This window comes from Sinocyclocheilus anshuiensis, unplaced genomic scaffold (assembly GCF_001515605.1).
Source record: "Sinocyclocheilus anshuiensis isolate Anshui unplaced genomic scaffold, SAMN03320099.WGS_v1.1 scaffold1051, whole genome shotgun sequence".
NCBI lineage: Eukaryota > Metazoa > Chordata > Actinopteri > Cypriniformes > Cyprinidae > Sinocyclocheilus > Sinocyclocheilus anshuiensis.
The window spans coordinates 1,339,511-1,360,905 of NW_015546234.1; the positions used below are offsets into that span (position 1 = coordinate 1,339,511).

A 21,395-nucleotide genomic window follows, 5' to 3' on the forward strand; every position below is an offset into this window, starting at 1 on the left:
TTCCTCGCTCCATGGGCTGTTCTCGTGGTAGTGTTGAGCAGTGCTCCCTTTTTATCAAAGGGTTAGCTATGAGCACGCTATTCTTTCTGAATTCACAGTTCTCCTCTCACGTGAGAGTTGAGTTCTCTGTTTTTCCCAGAGCACCTGGAACCAGCAGCATCAGGCGAACTAGGCCCTTCCTCTGCCTCTCTGATGCGCTGAGTTTTTTGGCAAGCTTGCAGTACGCTTACCCTTCTGATTCTAACAATCGTGCTGTAGGTTGAGCCCCCCTCTCGCTGAGAGTTGGGTTTGTGCTCCCTCAGCTAAGGTAAATTACTGCTAGCCGTTCCAGCATTGGAACATGCTGAAGGTCGAGCTCCCTTCTCGACTGAGAACTGGGGTGTTGCCCCCTCAGCTAAATAACTGCTAGCTGTTCCACCATTGGAACATGCTGTAGGTCGAGCTCCCTCTTGTTTGAGAGCTGGATGTTTGCTCCCTCAGCTACAGATTTACTGCTAGCCACTCCACAAAGCGACCCCTAGAGGACGCAGTATCTCGGGGAAGAGACTCAGGGAACCATGGTTACATACGTAACCTGAGACATTTTATTTAGCAAGGACACATTAAAGTGGCAGTAATGTCAATAAAGACATTTATGATGTTACAGAAGATTTGTGAAATCTTTTGACCTTTCTATTCATAAAAGAATCCTGAAATAAAATGTATCACCATTTCCACAAAAATTATTAAGCAGCACAACTGTTTTCAAAACTGATAATAATAATAAATGTCTCTTGAGCAGCAAATCAGTATATTCGAATGTTTTCTGAAGGATCATGTGACACTGAAGACTGGCGTAATGGCTGCTGAAAATTCAGCTTTCAGAAATAAAATACATTTTAAAATATATTAAAATACAAACCCATTCGTATAAATTGCAATAATATTTCATCAATATTTCAATATTGCTGTTTTTTCCTCTATTTTAAAGAGATAAATGGCACAACAGTCAATGTTGTTGTGTAGGCCTCGGTTTTAACCCTACTTTGCAACAAATTAGAACAACTACCCAATGTTACTGTAGGTCAAAACTAGAAAGACAATATAATGATCCTCTCAAAACAGTGCATGCACTGCCCCCATCTGGCAAAAAGCCGAATATCACCACATCACAGGACTCCTCGGGGAGTTAACTGCTATGCTCACTTAATTTTTTACTGGCTGTGTGGTGGATTTTAAAACCCAACCAAATTGCTTCCCGCCGGCATTTTATGACATCTTTTAGTGTTGCAAGTAACAGTGATTAATAAAAGGTCTACAACATTTTCCTATTGGCCTATAATATTCACAGTTATGTTGTCTAGTTCAGTGTTCAAGCACAATCAGTCATTTGTTTCCTCCAGCACTGAGGAACATTCTCATAAAAGAACTGAGATATGCATGTAATATACTGTCAGACAGATGTTTGATGACTATAACACTGAAGCTAACTTTTATCCTTTAGTTTTCTGCTTTACACAATCATTTTGAAAGCACATCAGGGTCATAAATTCATACAGTTTTTATAAATTGTTTTTATATACACAGTGCATTCACACATACACAGTTTAAAACACTTGCATTTTCTGAAGTCTTGTCTCTCTTTTCATTAGTTGCTTTGTTTAGCAGGGGTTTCATTAACACAGACAAATGTGGAACACAGTGGCAACTTCAAGCATTAGGGCCTTTTTATGGTGAATGGGTTTGGAACAAACAAACACACAGTAATCATCTGAATCACACATAAAAATGGTGTAACTACTGCTATTGGGATTGGGGTATTATAAAGGGATACATCTTTTTTATACGTTTTTTTTTTTTTTTTTTGACACAGGTATATAGAGCTAACCAACTAAAGATCTTTTGGCTAGTAAAGTTGATGTGGAATGGACTGAACCTTGTCTGAATGAGTGGAAAAACTTTATGTGGAGATATGGGCAACCTGACTGCATTGAAGTGATGAGGCTAAGGATGGTGTGCTTTGATGAAGAAATAGAAATAGTACATATTATGATATTGTTTGTACTGGTTGTACTTATATTATCAGTGGAAACTTGTTTCCACCACAGGATAAAAATAAATAAATAAAGGTAATTCTCAGAAATGCAAGATGTAAATGAAGAATTGTGAGATATAAATTTGTAATTTTGAAAAGAAAAGTATCAATTGTGAGGTAAAAAGTTGAAATTACATTTTTTTTTTAAACACACACACACACACACACACACACACACACACACACACACACACAATAATTATGAGATGTAAACCTAGAATTCAGAGGAAAAAAAGTGAATTGTGAGAACTCAGACATGCAAGATGTAAACTTGGAATTGAAAGAAAGAAAAAATTATTGTAAGATATAAACTCAGAATTGTGATAAAAAGGCCAAAATGTGGGATAAAATGTCGCAATTACCATTTAAAAACATTTTTTATTCCATTGCGGATAGCAGGCTTCCATAATTTTCTCTTTGATATACTGGAGGGAAAAAACTATGTAAACTGCTAAATTTCTACTGCAGCATTCAAATATTCTTCATTTTCTCCCCCTCATTTTGTTACAAACATGTATGACATTTTTATTTTGCAGAGCACAAGAGTAGATATTCTGAACCAAACAGTTGTGTATGGACACATACACATACAAATAAGTAAATAAAGATAAACAAAACCTTTATCCCTTTAAGAAATCATTCAAACAGCCTAAACACTTGAATTAATAATTCCTATCATTATTATTTAATTATATATAATACATAATTACATATTTAAAATAAATGTTGATATTTTCGTGGTGGGTATTGTCGTATTTTGGTCACATTATTTAAACAGGGAAAAGCAAGAGAGATTGGGCATGCATTAGTGCAAGTATGTAATTTTCTTTACAGGTTGTAAACCAAAGGGGGGGAGGGGGCAAGAGCAGATTGTTATGAATAGCTGAAACCTCCATGTTGCACATTACAGTCAAACCAATTATTAATCTAAATCACATTAGTAGGGCAGTTGCCATTATCTAAAAGGCATATCTTTCAGAAATGAAATCAAATGCTGATTCATTGCGATTTCATTTAAATGTCATCAATTCTTATGGAACGGACCTTGCTGTACAATAACAGCAAATAACGAACTGCTGTTATCAAACCTATTCTCAAAAATGCAATTTTGTTCTTGATTATAGAAGTTATTCTATATTATTATTTTGTGTTCAGTAAACAAACACACGAATGCCTTCAGCCTGAAGGGAGATATGAATATCACAATGCTGTAGCCTAACACATAAACTGCACTTTAACAGTAGTGGATTTTTAAGCGCTGTCAAAAGGATCCACAACCATTTTGTACGACACATACCTCGATGTAATCTCGATACGCTGTACATTTTAGGGACAAGAGATGGAAGAGTCAGCATCATTCACATCGAGAGAGAGAGAGAGAGAGAGAGAGAGAGAGAGAGAGAGAGAGAGAGATTCAACAAATGAAACATTATTTTGGCTGTCATCACTCAGTGTTTGTTTTCTTTCGTCGCGGTAGAGCTCCTCTACGAATTTTTGAAATTATGTTTTGAAAAGAGTAATAAATACAGTGAACGTATAGGCTACCGAAGAAAACTGTCCTGACACTGATTCCTCCGTCGACTTAAGGTAATGTTAAAAATCTTCGTTCGCGCGAAAGGCACAATTAAGGCACCCAGCACATTTGATAGGCTGAACACGTTTTTGCAGACTGCATAACAGCGTAATGCATGTTTCTACACATTATTATATTCTCTGCTGTGTATGCGTGTATGAAAGCAGCGCGACGCGTCACCACAGCAAATACGACTCAGTGATGCGCTCATATAATGAATTATCAATCGCTTAATGCTTGCATGACCAGAAACATTGTTAAATGCACATCGCTGGATTTAAATTATAAATCTATTTTGAATATAATTCATGATTTCTTTATTATTTGAACCAGAGGAAATCAAACTCGTCTTTGTTTACATCATGTGCCTATTACGGGTGCTGAACAAGAGAAATTGGAAACGATTCAATTCATCTTATTTGTCATTCAGATATGACTTATTAAGGTTGTATGACGTGTAATGCGTAATTTTAAAAGCTTGTACCTACATTAAGTAAATGTTCAATCTTAATTCCTTCCAATACTTTAACATCAAATTAGTATTTTAAATCCCACTTGTCTTGCTTAGGATCACAACAAACATTATAGGCTGTTATTTCTCTTCCGCAGAACCAGTCCCAGATCTTCCTGTTTGACTGACACCTGGCCAGTGAAGGACAGATTTTTACATCAAAATGATGCTGATATGGGTTGTTGATACTAAATGACATAACATAAATAATAAATGACATCACTCAGTGAACACCATATAACAAACATCTACCTTTCATTTGCTCTTCGGGAGGTGTTGTAATGGACCTAGAATCCAAGGCTGTGTAGGTGTGGATTTGTTTTTGACATCATGGGTTGTGGAGGCTCCAGGACAGATGTGTTGGAGCCCAGATATATGGAGAGCTGGACCAAAGAGACAGAGTCCACTTGGCTGACGAGCACGGACACAGACATACCCCTGTCCTCCATCCAGAGCATCCCCTCAGAAAACTCTTCAGAGGTGGGCTTCCCATCAGAGAAAACTGCCAACATCGGTGAGAATGGACTGAGATCATATTTCATATCTCATTTTTGAAAGCTTTTGAAATGAATGTCTTCGTATTTAATTAGCTGAACATATAATTTCACTTTAGTCACTCCAGTTTTACATGTCAAACTTTTCGAATGATATTCCCTTTCAAGACGGACAGGGAAAGTGTTGCGAGTAGGCCTCTTGTTGCCATGGAGATTGTTAAATCCCTTTAGTACTTCAGTACGACAATACGAGCCAGGATGAACACAATAAGCGCTCCTTACCGCTTTGTGCAGAATTGTTGAATTGAAAAATGAAAATTAGTCAACAAATTACTCACCCTCAAGTCATCCTAGGTGTATATGACTCTTCTTTCAGATGAATCCAATCGGAGTTATATTAAAAATGGTCTTTGATCTTTCAAGCTGTTTAATGCCACTCAGCGGGTGTTGCGTGCATCACTCCAAAAGAACTTAAATAAAAAACTACTGGTATATAGTACCATAATGTTTTTATTATTATTATGTAAATAATATTTTTTTTTCTTATATGCTTGCCAAGGCAGCATTTATTTGATAAAAAAAAGTAAAATAGTAACATTGTGAAATATTATTCCAATTTAAAATAGCTGCTTTTTATTTAAATATATATTGAAATGCCATTTATTCCTGTGATGGTAAAGCTGAATTGTCAGCATCATTGCTCCAGTCTTAAGTGTCACATGATACTAATCATTCTAATATACTGATTTGCTGCTCAAGAAACATCAGCTTTACCATCACTGAAATAAATTACATTTTAAAATATATTATTATATTAGTAAATATAGCGTATCGAGTATATATTATAAATATATAAATACAGTCTGTATTAGTAAATATAGTATTATATTTCACAGTATTACTGTTTTTATTTTATTTATTTTTATTTGACAAATTGGCGTTGTATACACCAGTGTTGTACGTATGTATGATTTAGAAATAATTTATAAATCATACATATATTTATGTATGTGTATTTTATGTATATATTTTAATATATTAATTTTTAATTTATTTAATTCATATACGGTATATAATATGGCAATAAAAGGAATACTATCTACTGATGAGACAGATAGATCAGACAGATAGATAGATAGATAGATAGATAGATAGATAGATAGATAGATATGAATTTACATTTATTTTTATTTTCATTTCTGGGTGAACTAACCCTTTAAGGCAGCTACAGTGGATAAATTCTCGTAAAAAAATAAATTGATAGCAGATTATTAAAACAGATAGACAAGACAGTCTTGACTATGACTACTAGAATCATTTTTTTAGTTGTTGTTCTGTTTCAGGATTTTTAGCCCTGTTAGGAAGATGTCAGAATATATATATAAGATAGATAGATAGATAGATATGAATTTACATTTATTTTGTACCTCCACCCATACGTGAAATATTTCTGACATGGTCACCACTACAGTGATTTTGTTAAAGAGAATAAATAACTTCCATATTTCTTTCTGATCACAGATCTCTTTGATGATGGTCTGCCTGCTCCAGCTCAGGCATATCTGAAAGTGTGTTCTGCCATGTCCGAGGTGGGTCTGAATGACATGAAACCTGGCAGCACCCCTGCAATCCTCTCTTCTCAAGAACAGGAAGTGCTGTCTTCTTCTGGCACCACAGTGGAGAGGAGGAGCATGTTACGAACTGAGGAAATAGTAAGTATTTTAATAGAACATAACGTTTTTGTTTTGTTTTGTTTTTTGGTTTAGTCTTCTGCATGCAGCATGTGTGAACAAGACACTGTAAACTAAATCAGTGTTTCTGACCCATGTCTTATGTAACGCTTCATCCACACCACACCAGAAATGTGTTTCTTTTGACTTATTATACAGAAAATAATTGATCATTATTGTTAATTTTTATTAAAGTGGACAGTAATACAATTCATACAATTATGCACATTAAAACTACTGATTAAAACAATTGATATTGTGCATGAAAAACAGACCAGTGTTATTTTAGTATAATTGAGATACTATTATGTTTATTAATATTTTAATTTCTTTTTATGTTTAGATTTTTCATTTTAATCTCATTTAAAGTTTTTGTTTTGTTGTCATTTTTTTGTCCATTTTTAAATATTTTTTAAAATACATTTTTATCTCAGTTTTAGATTTAATTATGTTAGTACAAGTTTAAACTAAATTAAAATGTGAAACGTTGCATTGAAAATTATAGCTGAAATAAATTAAAAATTAGGAAATAAAATGTGACCTTTTGATTATTTATCTGAGAAATGCGATAGGTTGTCTAAGCAATTGAGGGAAAACTGTAATAAAATGTTAAAAAGATTTGGTAATAATTATGTCATAATAATTATAATCTTTCAATGTCATCATTAGACCAAATGGCAGGACAACCGGATGTCCACCAAGCAAGTGACCATCACTGTGACTCAAAGTATCCGGCAGGTGGATAAGAGCGGGAAGATCAAGGAAACATCACAAACCACCTACGAGGTCATGAAACCGGTGGATGGTTTGATGGACGCAGTAGTTGACTCATTGCCTCAATGAGGTGTTTCCCAAGACCTCATGAAGACTGTATCTTGGGTTTCAGGAAAGCTTTGGTGAAGATGTCAGGGACCAAAGAAGTAAAAAGCAGGGATGACCTAAATGAAGAAGTTCATCAGTGCTGTGATTAACGGGTTTCAAGGGTCAGTTAATTGTTAGTTTCATTGTTCAGTTCCACTTGACTGATTTAAAGGGGTCCTATTATGCTTTTTCACTTTTTCAACTTTAGTTAGTCTGTAATGTTGCTGTTTGAACATAAAAAAGATCTGCAAAGCTCAAAGTCCACTTCAAAAGGAGATATTTTATTTAACAGAAATCACTTTTCAAAAACTACAACGAACGACTCGTTTGGACTACAACACATATTTTCCGGGATTTGTGATATCACAAATATCGACGAATGGGACGAGACCTGGTTAAGCTGCACTAGAGAAGGCAACGAGTGTTATCACTATGTCATAGACATGCTAGCTTTCCCAAGGCAGACGAACTTAGAGTGGTTACAATCATCCGGGTCTATTTTTTATGTACATCTTTCCACTGTAATGTCTGTCAAAATATATATATTTTTTGATGCCAACAAAAAGAATCTTAGTAAAAGCATCTACTGTACTTACACTTAAAGCACATGATAGGTGGACCCTTAACGACTGGCTGATTGATTTTGTGAAAAGTATAAAAATTATACTTGCATAGTTAAAAAAAAACATACCAACAACACACATTTTTTCCCAGAAAAAGGGTGGCTTGAAGTTGATGTACTGCTTTAATTTTGATTTTGAATTTGAAAATCAGGGCTCTTACTACCACACTATTGTTGCCTTTAGCCTTTTGGGGTACACGTGCAAACATTTGTTCAAAACCTAATTACAGCTTCTGTAGCAAGCTAGCACTACTGCGAAAGGTAGTATGCAAGAATATAAAGCAGCTCTGTTTTGTTATTCCAATATTGTTTGATATATCACTGCTTTACTGACTGGAAGATGATGTTTATTGTTGAGTAATTAAATATCTATTGTGGTAATTTGGAAGTGCATAATAACTATTACTGTATCCCAATCTTTCTCTTGCTTCAGTCTCTGAATTAACATTTTACAAAAAGGTTCTATATATTAACATTAATTCATTAGGTATTATGAAGTAACAATGAACAATACTTTTACAGCATTTATTAATATAGGTTAATGTTAATTTCTACATATACTAATATTTGTATTTTTATTTTATATTTATTACTCATTTGTAAACAATAACATTAGGTACACTTGGCATAGGTTATTATTGTGAATTCTAATCAATTTTTATTTAAAGTCGTATTTTCAAATTCCTTAAAATTGGCATTAAATCGGTTGATTTTGAAAACAAATAGGATAAAATCAGTTAAAAAGTATGAATATGGTTCAAATAATGCTAGTTGTGGAACAAGCAAGATTCAATTAGTTAAACTGTATGCAATTAATACATTTAATTGAGTGATGATGAATTTATAAACCTGGTTATTGCGCATTTAAAACATATTTGCTTTAATACTATTACATAAATCTCATTCTTGTTTCATTCATGTATGACTGATAAATATTCATCATATTGTTTATTAATATTAAAACAGTTTAATCCAAATGGATGGAAATTTTATAAATTAAAAATTAAAATCTTGAATATATAAGCCTAAATATTTTTTGAGCAATGGTTTATAATTAACTGAAGTAACAATGAATAAAAAACTTTAAAATGTATTGTTCATTGTTAGTTCCTGATACCTAATGCAATAACTAATGTTAATTAATTGAGCCTTAATGTAAAATGTCAAGTTAATCTAAAGAATAATGTGGTTGTCAGGATATTTTACAATTATTTTTGGGGGTTTCTCAAAGGAATCTCATAATTGAAATCAAAACCCTCACTGTTTTAAGGAATCTTAAAAGTGTCAAATGGACATTCAACAATCATTACAAAATTTACAAATTTTCCTAAATGGAAAGGAATGCTGTTTCAAAAACCTCTTTATATATTTTAAATTCCCACTGTTACACCTTTGCAGTCCTAACTATATTCTGTTAGTATATCATAACAGGGATACTGTGTAACTTAAAAAAGAACTGTTTAGAGTTTGCTACGTTGAGGTAAACATTTATTGACATCTACTACAAAGCTAGAACAAATATTAATTTATACATACATATAAAACACATACAAATGAATAGAATAGTGTTGGCAGAGCTGCGGTGGAGATATTTTGTGGTCACAAAAGAGTAACATGGCAATGCAAAGAAAACATCAAATGCTGAAACATCTGGTGAAAGTCATATTCATGTAGTCCTGTAAAAGCACCATCAGACCAGTGATCAGCATGTGTCCTGGAGAGTATGAATTTGTCTCTCCTCATCATATTCAATAAGTCCCAACCTAAAACGTGGCTCTTCCTTCGACATCCACTCATCTGCATTGAATTCTGGAAAGAAAAATGAAATCTCTCTCTTGGCAGATTCAACTGAATCTGAAAGAAAGAAAATGTTGAAACTTTAGAATAGTAGAATATTTTTATCATTTAAAATATTTAAGAAATTAGTCTTTATTTTGTAAAATCCGTGTTATGGTTTAGGATTTATTTAGAGTTTTAAAACAAACACTCATTAGGCCTTTTCTAGAGAGGTTATTAACTGTTTCGATATTTATTTGATCTAGTCTATTTAGCCAGTTAAAGGAACAGTTGACCCAAATATGAAAATTTGCAGAAAACGTACTCATCCTCAGATCATCCAAGATGTAGATCACAACAGATTTGTAGAAATTTAAATCACTTGCTTCCCAATGGATCCTCTGCAGTGAATGGGTGCCGTCAGAATGAGAGTCCAAGCAGCTGATAAAAACAACACTAACAATAATCCACAAGTAATCCACACAACTCCATCAATTAACATCTTGAGAAGTGAAAAGTTGCATGTCTGTAATAAACAAATCCACCGTTAACATGTTTTTAACTTTAAACCGTTGCGTCCGTACTGGAGGAAGCGGTATTATGGATAGAGGTCTTGCATTTTGTCCAGAAGCAACAGTTTCAACTTTAAAGTTATAACACATTAATGATGGATTTGTTTCTTATAAACATTCAGCTTTTCACTTCAAAGTATGTTAATTGATCGACTGAAGTCATGTGGATTACTTGTAATTACTTTTATGTTTTTTTCAGTTGTTTTGACTCTCATTCTGATGGCACCCATTCACTACATAGGATCCAAGCAAGTGATTTAAATTTCTCCAGATCAGTTGTGATGAAGAAACAAACTGATCTACATCTTGGATAGCCTGAGGATGAGTACATTTTTAGCTAATTTTAATTTTTAAAACTATTCCTTTAACTGTTAAAGGGTTAGTTCACCCAAAAATGAAAATTCTGTCATTAATTACTCACCCTCATGTTGTTCCAAACCCGTAAGACCTTCGTTCATCTTCGGAACACAATTTAAGATATTTTTGATGAAATCTGAGGGCTCTCTGACCCTCCCATAGACAGCAAGGTAACTACCACGTTCAAGGTCCAGAAAAGTACCAAGATGATCAACAAAGTAGTCCGTGTGACATCAGTGGTTCAACTGTAAAGTTACGAAGCTACGAGAATACTTTTTTGCGCAAAGTAAACAAAAATAACGACTTTATTCCACATTTTCGTCTCTACTGCGTCACTTGCGGACGCGCGTTCACAACAGTACCATGACGCAGAATCACCATGAATCACCAAAGTGACGCAGTAGAGACGAAAATGTGGAATAAAGTCGTTATTTTTGTTTACTTTGCGCAAAAAAGTATTCTCGTAGCTTCGTAAATTGCGTTCCGAAGATGAACAAAGGTCTTACGGGTTTCGAACAACACGAGGGTGAGTAATTAATGACAGCATTTTCATTTTTGGTGGAATAAAGTCGTTATTTTTGTTTTCTTTGCTTAAAATATTCTCGTAGCTTCGTAACTTTACAGTTGAACCACTGATGTCACACGGACTACTTTGTCGATCATCTTGTTACTTTTCTGGACCTTGAACGTGGTAGTTACCTTGCTGTCTATGGGAGGGTCAGAGAGCCCTCATATTTCATCAAAAATATCTTAAATTGTGTTCCGAAGATGAACAAAGGTCTTACGGGTTTCGAACAACACGAGGGTGAGTAATTAATGACAGAATTTTCATTTCTGGGTAAACTAACCCTTTAAGTGTTCAGTGTTACTCTACCTGAACCATGAGTAGTGTTCCTGGTGTCAGTCAGCCCGTATTGGCCCCGCAGGGTGTCTGGTGAAGTGAAGCGAGCTCTAAACACTTTTGTTGGACCCATCATCCCCCTCCAGTGAGTGATAGCGTCTTCTCTGGCTAGGATGTATGCTCTCATTGGGCCACTATTGTGGGAATATAAGTGAATAGCAGGATTACACAGGGAGCTGTGACAACCTTGTGTTCGCACAGATGGCTAAACAGAATTGAATCCAAAAGAAACTTTTTTTTTTTTTGTCTTATATGACGTTAATAGTATATTCAGGACTAGTCACAAAAGATGAGCAGTACTGCCTTAGTGGCACTGCTGGCACACAAATGGAACTAAAAGCTTAGGAATAATCAGCTTCTTATTTTTAAATGACTCTGACGTAGACTAAAAGACATAGGTCAGTTCGAGCGCTGTGCTAATGTTTTATCTTTCACAGACAAAGACATGTTCTGAGGAAAGGGTGCCATGGTAACATCACTCTCTAAGCCTCACTGTCTAAACTGGATCAACCGCTACATTAACAACGACCATTGATGTCCCTCTCCACAGATGAGAGAACATATATCTGCATTAATTATTCTTTTTGAGAGGAAGAGCAGCAGTACAGCATACAGCATCTGTAGTTTCACAATAATTTAAAATACACTACCGCTCAAAAGTTTAGGGTCAGTAACATTTTTTGTAATGTTTTTAAAAGAAGTCTTGCTCACCAAGGTTGCATTTATATAACACAAAATACTGTAATATTGTAAAATATTATTACAATTTAAAACAACTTTTCTGTTTTCATAATTTCAAAATGTAATCTATTCTGTAATTCTACACTGTGCCTGACACAAAATTAAATTAAAATGAAACAGAAAATACACACACATATATATTATATTATATATATATATATATATATATATATGTATATATATATATATAGTATATGTATATATATATATATATATTATTTATACATATATTGTTTCATATATATTAGATCAATAGATAGATCTACAACTTAAAGCTTCAAATTATTTAATCATACATACAAATATATGTCCACAATCCTGCATATAAAAATATACCTGTGAATATAAACCTCCTTCTAGCTCCTTCAGAGAGCCATTATATCAAATAAGTGTTACAAAAACATTAACCATAAGCACTTGAATGATTAGTGGAGAAATGACAATAAACATTTACCTTGACATGAATTCAACCAGTCTTTGATAGAAAAAACGTCCTGTAAAATAAAAACAGTCAGGGATGATATCCAAAAATAAACTGCTGCTTATCTTTTATCTTTTGATCAATTTATCCACTAGGAATAAGCCAACGAGGTTGATGTGGTTTATGGTTAATATGGTCTGAAAAGGCTCTTGCATACATAATACAGACATATGAATGTGAGGCAGCTGCTTTTCTTTGGATGCAGGATATGTATGATAAGCTGAAACTGCTCTTGCATACATAATACAGACATATGAATGTGAGGCAGCTGCTTTTCTTTGGATGCAGGATATGTATGATAAGCTGAAACTGCTCTTGCATACATAATACAGACATATGAATGTGAGGCAGCTGCTTTTCTTTGGATGCAGGATATGTATGATAAGCTGAAACTGCTCTTGCATACATAATACAGACATATGAATGTGAGGCAGCTGCTTTTCTTTGGATGCAGGATATGTATGATAAGCTGAGACTGAGTACCATGTTCTCTCTCCACATGCTGTGTCAACATTATGTGAAGCCTTTACTATGACTCACCCTGTTTAAAATCACGCATCACACGGACACCCACCCACACATGTACTTAACCATTCGATCTGTTACAAACACAGACCTTTTTCATTCATGCAGTGGATATTATAGGAAGAACGATCTTTTTCTACCTGCATGTTCAGCATAAAACTTTTCTGAATCTTCTGTTCTCCACATCAGATCCTTCTTTCTGACAATAATTAAGTTTTCGAGAATCTTCTGATGAAGAGCCTGAAATGAAAAGAAATATTATATTCAAATGTTTCTGTGCTCCTGTGCCCATCTGCATCTCTTAAAACTAAAACTCATTGTCTGTGAAAATGCATTGCTATGCTAATGGAAGCCTGTTGCAGTTTTGCTGTAGGTCTTTTCATTTCATGTTTGCCCTCAACAACAAGACGACAAAGGATCTTAGCATAGAAATAAAAATAGTTAATTAAGAGGTTTAGTCTCGGTGGTGTAAATTAAAGCAATCAGGGCTTCAGTTTGTAAACCACGTTGCATGAGGAAATTGTTACTAATTAAAAGCACCTTCATCTCTTTAAAGCAACAGACAGCGGAAATTAAATCAGGCGAGACATTGGCTTGTTTTAATAGTAAAGACAAATGATTATGTAGCTTTAAGCCTCCACATATTTTGAGTTACAACAAGACATCCATCTTTCTTCATTAAAAGGGTAACATTCAGCAGGATGGGTATAGGGGAGACTGGGGCTAGTTGTCACACTTGTTACTCCAGTGAATATTGCTCATGATAGGTTTAATTTTTTTTTATAGCGGGGTAAGTAACTATATGAAGTAAGCCAGGGATTCCCAAACTTTTTTTGTCAGCCTTTAACCTAAAATATTTACTTGAAGTACCCCCTGAAACTTCTAGATTTATATAATTCATTTTTATAATATTTCTAATTATTTTGCATTTCATACTTCACATTTGCATGTTCATAGTTCTCTGATGTTGATTAATGGTCACACGACATGCAGTTTTAGTAAGTGTTTAATTTTTATTGCTCTCATTTGAATACATAATCACACACACACATATATAAGTCAGTGTTTTTTGTCTGTACAATGACAGCCAAAGCTCATCAAAACTGTCCGGTTACCAACATTCTTCAAAATATCTTCTTATGGTTTTTTTTTTGCAGGGAAAAAAGTCATAAAGGTTTGGAACTACCTTTTAGTAAATAATGACAGCATTTTCAATATTGGTTTAACTACCCAAGTAAATGAATAATTTGCTACAAAATAGCAAATACAAAACAACTGTTAGAGAAAATACACTTTCATGTAGTAATTGGAGTTTATAATCAAAATCTTATTACTAAGATATAAGCCTTTTAACAAGTCACAGACCCCTACTGAATTTCAGTTGCTTCTGTCAAGGGGGGACTCAAAAATAGCACATCCACATGATGTATGCAATGTAGACTCCACACAGTTCGTTGAATTTTTCTTTAATTATTTATATAATCAGACAGGTGCAGTGTAGTGTCATCTCACCTCCAGAATGAGGGGATGGGCCACAGCATCTGGTTTGACGACCGCAAGGGTGAGCTGCAATGCCTTCACACACCGCATGCCTGCGATTCCTTTACTGTACTGCTTATACTTCCACTAAAAGCATCAATGGTCTTATGTTTCCCCGTGATTTGTCTCTATCGACACGATAACCAGCAGCTCTAAACACACATGAATGCTCGTGAACATTTCACAGCTCTTTCAGATTCCAATGCGCTGTGCAACATGATAAATTAATCGATACAATGTAGGCGATCGACCGAAAAAAAACTTTCGTTTGTTCAGTTGGTGTTTAAATTTGTTTTCAGATTGAATTCTCAAGAAAAATAAGGCTTGTTTTCTAAACTCAGCGTGCTCCGCGCTGTCGTTACGTGGGCGCCGCCATCTTGCCCGGTAGTAAACATATGAAGTTACACAGCCCGCAGCAGTGTTGCCAAACCCCTCCCTCAGAAAATCTCTAGAACCACCCTCAAAAGTCTCCATTTTTCACAAAACGTCGCCAAATATGAAAACAAAATAAATACAGGTAAATTTGGTAAAGGTAAAGGAGAGTAAATATATATATATACACTTTACAAATGATAACAGTATAAAAAATATAACAAAAGATTAAATATAACAAAAAATTCTGAAGTGAAATTAGGAAATGCTTGTGATCTGCAAGCACATCAAACATGATGGAAATGATGGAAAGACACAAAAGACACAATGTTGGGAATTTGTTTTATGTGTCACCAAAGTGCATCCCTGTCCTGCTCAAATACAACAGATAAGAGATATTATGATTCTCCAAAAACAAAAACTTTATTCATACAAACTTATTTCAGTCAACACACTCTATTACTACAAAGTAAGTGCAAAATACTGCATCCCAGCACACATGACACGATGATGCACTATTTTCTCAGGCATCTTGATTGATGCCTATAATGAAATTGTGGTGTGCGTCATGGCAGGCATGGCGTACTGGTGTGTTCACTGCGCAGACTCGTTGGCATGATTGAGAGCAAACGTGAGAGGTCACGGGCCTACGGCAAGGTGTGGCCAAGTAAAAAATTAAAAATCTCCAAAAAATCGCTAGTTTTATTTAAATATAGCTAAAATAGCTAATTGTCGCAAAAAAAAAAAAAAAGTCGCAGCTACAATGAGAAAGTAGTTAAATCTGGCGACAAAATCCCCAAATTGGCAACACTGGTCCGCAGCTCTCATCAAAATCCTACTATTTCGACCAACCCTTGCTGATATACAACTGCTTTGTTGACAATAAATCTACAAATAGCCAACACAATAGCTGATATTCGTTTTTAACGAAACATACTGTACCTCGAATAAAAAGCTTGTAATCTATGCTTGTTTAAAACACATTTTAACGGGATTTATCAATGCGCACTCCCATGTTTTTCTTTTTTTTTAGTGATAAAACATAGGCTATTATGTTTGATCAAATATATAATGTGTACAACAACCCATTTTCTAGCAGTGCTGTGGAAAACTTTCAATGAAATACAGAAAATAATTCAAAGTTACAGATATTGTCCAATGTGACACCTTGTATATTGCATAAGAATACCCTCTAAGAATAACAAAGATATTTAATAAGGTTTCTTCTACCTTAAGCTGACATTTAGAGAAACAGTGACCTGTGACCATCTGTAGTAACTAAAGTCATGTGACAATACAACTGTAAAACAGAGCAACCTTGTTTAGGTTGTTTAAAAGATTATCTTAAAGAATATTTTTTAAGTTGATGATGCTCAATGAAAATATAAATAATTCTATTCTGTATAATGCATGTTTACTTTTACATGTGAGTCTGTCTTTATGTGCATGTGAAGGATCAAACGTGATAATTGTTTTAGACAGCTGTGAAACCCAGAATGATGATGCAGTAACAAAAAAGTAGACCATTTGATGATTATTGTGAATTATTTTCTTAACACTGATCTGACTATACTACAATCACATTACTTTTTAATGTCGCATGTCACAGCTTCAGGCTGCAGTAAATAGTCTTGAAAGTAGAATCCTTGATTTTCACACACCTATTATTCTTCGTTCATTTGTCAGGCAGTACAATTATGTCGGTTTTGACCTAGTTACCCCAACTTTACCCTGACCACCAATGCTAACATGTTAATTCATTGGGAACCCCTGCTTTTCAGTGAGATTGCTGACACCAGTTGAACCAATCCATATCCTATTTTGACACCCTGCCTGTTTCATGTGGGTCTTTTAAGGAGTGACAGGATGGGGTCAGAGTGCATTTCCTGCCATATGACCATTTGGTCTGCTGTTTAATAAAATCTAGCCTTCATTTACTAAAACTGTACCCTACTTGTGACTGGAAAAATACATGTGAAAGTGTTCAGCAGCTAGTCAGAGATTTTATACTTAACAGCAAATCACAGAAATGCTTCTCACATGAAATGTGAATTGCGAATAAATAACCAATAAAAACATAATACTAAATTATTTGTCTTTATTCAAAGAGCATCTTTGTGGAGCAGGGAGTAAGCTGTGTACCTCTCAGTTGCTAGCACCTGTTTTGACATCTACTGAAATGCAAGTGTCCTTTGACCTTTTCTATTCCCATTCTTCACAGAGCTGCACCAGACACTCACAGACAGCTGTGTCAACCTCAGCAACTGTCATACCTACAGAAGGACAACACTTTTAAAGCTGAAGAATTATGTTGTGCCTTAACCAGCTCCACCTTTAAATGTGTATTGATGACTTTCATATTACACAAGAAATCACATGTATCAAACACACACACACACACACACACACACACACAAAACTGCATTTCCGTCATCATTTACCCATTCCAAAACTGAATGACTTACTTTCTTCTTCACAACAAGACATTCTGTGGAAGAAGATATTTTGATGAATATTTAAAGTATTTTTCCAGTCAGTGCGACCCCAATGACATTCAATGTGTACTCGGGGAAAACACGCACACAGAGAGAGATATTTTCATAATGTCTTCTTTTATGTTCCACAGAAGAAAGAAAGTCATGCAGGTTTGGGACAACATGAGGGTGAGTAAATTTTGACTGAATTTTAATTTTTGGATGAACTATCTTTTTAAGTAAACAAATTTGATCATGTTCCTTTTAAACTGCATTTATGCTTTCCCAGGTGGTCTAAAATATCCCTCTGTCTCTTTTAAACATCATATGTGACTTAAGTCGCTTGGGTATATTTTTAGCAATAGGCAAAAAAGCATTATATGGGTCAAAATTATTGATTTTTATTTTACCATACCATAAATATGACCTACCATAAATATATCAAAACTTAATTTTTGATTAGTAATATGCATTGCTAAGAACTTCATTTGGACAACTAAGGGGTCATATGATGCGATTAAAATTTTTTCTTTCTCTTTGGAGTGTTACGAGCTCTTGGTGCATAAAGAAGATCTGTAAAGTTGCAAAGACTAAAGTCTCAAATCCAAAGAGATATTCTTTATATGTTACATTTCCGACGCGTGCTTGTGATGTTCAGCCAATCACAATGCACTGGGTCAGCTGGCCAATCAGAGCAGACTGCGCTTGTCAAAGGAGGGGGCTTTGTTGACCCCTTTAAAGGCGATTTTCTCAATATTTAGATTTTTTTTTGCACCCTCAGATTCCAGATTTTCAAATAGTTGTATCTCAGCCAAATATTGTCCTATCCTAACAAACCATACCATCAATGGGACGCTTATTTATTCAGCTTTCAGATGATGTATAAATCTCAATTTCGAAAAATTGACCCTTATGACTGGTTTTGTGGTCCAGGGTCACATATTTGTCATTCATCTAAAACATTAGTTTACTTTTCCGGATTAAACAGATGATCTTCCAGTGTTTTAAGAAACCAAGTGGACCCACATTACATTTACATTTATGCATTTGGAAGATTTTTTTCTGATTCAAGGTATACATTTAATTTTCTTTTTTTTTTTAAATCAGTTCTTGGTTTCCCTGGGAATCGAACCAATGTCCTTGGCGTTGCTAGCACCATGCTTTACTGTTTGAGCATTGACCTTGGCTTTTCTAGTGCCATGCTTCTGTCTGCATATTTAAGTGTCTTTTATTACTATATACTAAGATTTAAATTAATCATTTGATACAGTGCATTTATTTTGTACATATGTTTTGACATTGTGCATATATTTAAAAAAATATCTGCATGTAATTACATCTATAATTACACTTTTGACCCTACTTCTACTCCTTAACCCATTCTTAAACCTAGTCATACCAACAATCCTGTTCCTAACCATATCCAACCTCAATAACAGCAAAAGTGTTTTGCAATTAAACATGAAAACAGTAAATACATTGCAAGTACATAGTAGTTAAAACACCTAATATAAAGTGGGACTGTATAGAGTCCTAAGAAATACATTTTATTTTTTCTCAAATTCCGTTTTATTTTATTTTTCCTTTTTTTGTTCCATTTTAATGATTTAATTAAATTTTAACAATCAGAAATATGTCTAATCAATTAAATTCATAAAACTTTAACAACTTTTGTTTTAACAACAATTTTTCTGAAATTCTGTGTTGTCTGATTTAATTTTTATGGATTCTGTGTTTTATGATATTATATAAATTTATTATCAAAATGTGGTTATCAATTGAATGCATAAAACTTTAACAATTTAATCTTTTAAAGTGTAATCAAATGAAATTTGAACAATTGCTTTAATTTTTGGGCAAACAAAGTGCTGCATAACAAAGGTTTACAGTTTAAATTTAAACATGGATGAAACATTATTGATATTATTTGATATTCCTTAAAAAATACATTTAATAAATTGTATTACTATTGTTATTATTACTTCAATATGCACATTCTAATGTACAATGTTAATACATTTCTCTCATAATTTCTGTCAAGTTATTATCCTATGTGGGACTGAACATGATTCACAACCTTTTGCATTTATCTGTCATAAAAGGCCTCTAGATTAAGGGTCTGAGTGAAAGAAAGGAATTATTTCTCAACAGTAGTAAGGGTTATGGGTGATTTAGTTATGGGTGAAAACATGGATGTTCATATGTATAACTGTGGTTATATGATTAATAAGCTCCATTCAACACAACAACCACAGTATCATTGTTTCTATGCAATGGAGCAGAAATGTAAAAAAGATTATAGCTAGCTACTTCAAGTCCTGTGCTCTGCGTTTCTGTCCTGGGAATCAGCTCTTTAAATTGCACTGCCTGAAAAATTGTATAGCCTCCGGAAAAAGACAGCGCTATATGACCTCTTAGAATAAACTGGGATGCTGCTGGCCAAATGCTAGTGTCAGAGAGAAACAAAGTTATTAGCACTGTGGGGCCCAGCTTGACTGCCTGTGTTAAAAATAAACAAGAGCGGTCAGATTTGGAGCTTACGTTCTCCTCAAACACTGAGCATTCTCTCTCTGTCTTGCTCTCTCTCGTTCTCTATTTTCCCATTGACACCAGTGAACACTTGCTCTGTATTGTTTCCGTAGTGCTTTAAAGACACACACTTACAATTGTTTCACAGCTTCCATGGGATTGGCTACTGAAAATGACAACTGATCATGGTGGATTTTTCATTTTTACATTTTTATATGTCTTGTATGGATTCTGTTTTTAACCCAATGTTCATTTGAACAGTAAATAATTTAAGATTATGGGAAATTACGGCATATTCTTAGCTTTAGAAGCAAAAATATCTTCACTAACAGGTGTAATGACCTGTGGTTATTACTGGCGGCATATGTTGTAATCCTCTGTAATGATATAGATGGAAATGTCTAATTTGTTACTGTCATGTGCAGCCACAGGAAACAGTAATTGTTGAGCATGCATGGTACTATTCCTGAGAAGAGCAATGCTGCTGGCTATTTGTGGTAGTTTAATGCTGTTAAAAGGGTGCAGAGTGTTGGGTTTCAGAGTAAGCCTCATCTCTGTCCCTGGGTCTCCTGTTGCCTGGGCTTCTTTTAGAACACAGGTGCTGACTTCAGGGGTACTGGCATGCTTGTTGCAGGGGAAAATGTACCAGACCTCTCCCATTTCCTCCATAGAACTGGGTCGGGTTCATTCTGTGGGTGGCTCATGAAATCATGTGGTCAAGCACAGTGCAAAACCAGACAGTTCATCAAACTAATAAGAGTATCAAATGAGGATCATCCATTTTTAACAACTCACATCAAGTCTGTATAAAGTTTTTTTATGCTTTATGATGAATTTTCATGTCTGTGACAACTGTTGTATGACTGAATTTTGAATATTATATTATATATATTAATGTGTGTATAGATAAAATAAAATATTTCTATTTCAAATAAATACTGTTCTTTTGATCTTTCTATTCATCAAAGAATCCTGAAAATATGTATCATGGTTTCCACAAAAATATTAAGCAACACAACTCTTTTCAACACTGATAATAAACATGTTTCTTGAGCACCCAAATCAGCAAATTAGCATGATTTCTGAAGAATCATCTGACATTTGCCATCACAAGAATAAATTACATTTGAAAATATATATAAAACAGTTATTTTAAATTGTAACGCTGTTGTTTCAAAATTGTATTATTGTTATTATAACATTATTACTGTTTTTGGAGTATTTTTGATCAAATAAATGCAATAAATTGTATCCTTAACTCTT

The 21,395-nt window shown here is 34.3% G+C and overlaps 2 protein-coding genes across 2 annotated transcripts; one reads left to right on the forward strand and one right to left on the reverse strand.

The window, feature by feature from the left end:
• The first annotated feature begins 3,547 nt into the window (after positions 1–3,547).
• LOC107701497 (brain and acute leukemia cytoplasmic protein-like) lies at positions 3,548–7,432 on the forward strand. The gene is made up of 4 exons (XM_016503517.1): positions 3,548–3,661; positions 4,257–4,672; positions 6,174–6,364; positions 7,052–7,432. The coding sequence occupies exons 2-4, from the start codon at positions 4,489–4,491 to the stop codon at positions 7,223–7,225; spliced, it is 549 nt and encodes a 182-aa protein (XP_016359003.1). The 5' UTR covers positions 3,548–3,661; positions 4,257–4,488; the 3' UTR covers positions 7,226–7,432.
• Positions 7,433–9,316: 1,884 nt separating this feature from the next.
• LOC107701498 (nucleoside diphosphate kinase 6) lies at positions 9,317–15,168 on the reverse strand. Its single transcript, XM_016503518.1, has 5 exons — positions 14,731–15,168; positions 13,359–13,458; positions 12,667–12,706; positions 11,445–11,605; positions 9,317–9,719 (listed from the first exon to the last, which is right to left on the reverse strand). The coding sequence occupies exons 1-5, from the start codon at positions 14,806–14,808 to the stop codon at positions 9,568–9,570; spliced, it is 531 nt and encodes a 176-aa protein (XP_016359004.1). The 5' UTR covers positions 14,809–15,168; the 3' UTR covers positions 9,317–9,567.
• Between the last annotated feature and the right edge of the window lie 6,227 nt (positions 15,169–21,395).

Excerpts from the sequence above, each read along its gene's own strand:
- LOC107701497 (XM_016503517.1), top strand. The coding sequence starts at position 4,489 with ATGGGTTGTGGAGGCTCCAGGACAGATGTGTTGGAGCCCAGATATATG. Across the intron at positions 4,673-6,173 it reads AGAGAAAACTGCCAACATCG|ATCTCTTTGATGATGGTCTG; the intron begins GTGAGAATGGAC and ends TTCTGATCACAG. Across the intron at positions 6,365-7,051 it reads TGTTACGAACTGAGGAAATA|ACCAAATGGCAGGACAACCG; the intron begins GTAAGTATTTTA and ends TGTCATCATTAG.
- LOC107701498 (XM_016503518.1), bottom strand. The coding sequence starts at position 14,808 with ATGCGGTGTGTGAAGGCATTGCAGCTCACCCTTGCGGTCGTCAAACCA. Across the intron at positions 12,707-13,358 it reads GTTTTATGCTGAACATGCAG|GACGTTTTTTCTATCAAAGA; the intron begins GTAGAAAAAGAT and ends TTTATTTTACAG. Across the intron at positions 11,606-12,666 it reads CTGGTTGAATTCATGTCAAG|TGGCCCAATGAGAGCATACA; the intron begins GTAAATGTTTAT and ends TTCCCACAATAG.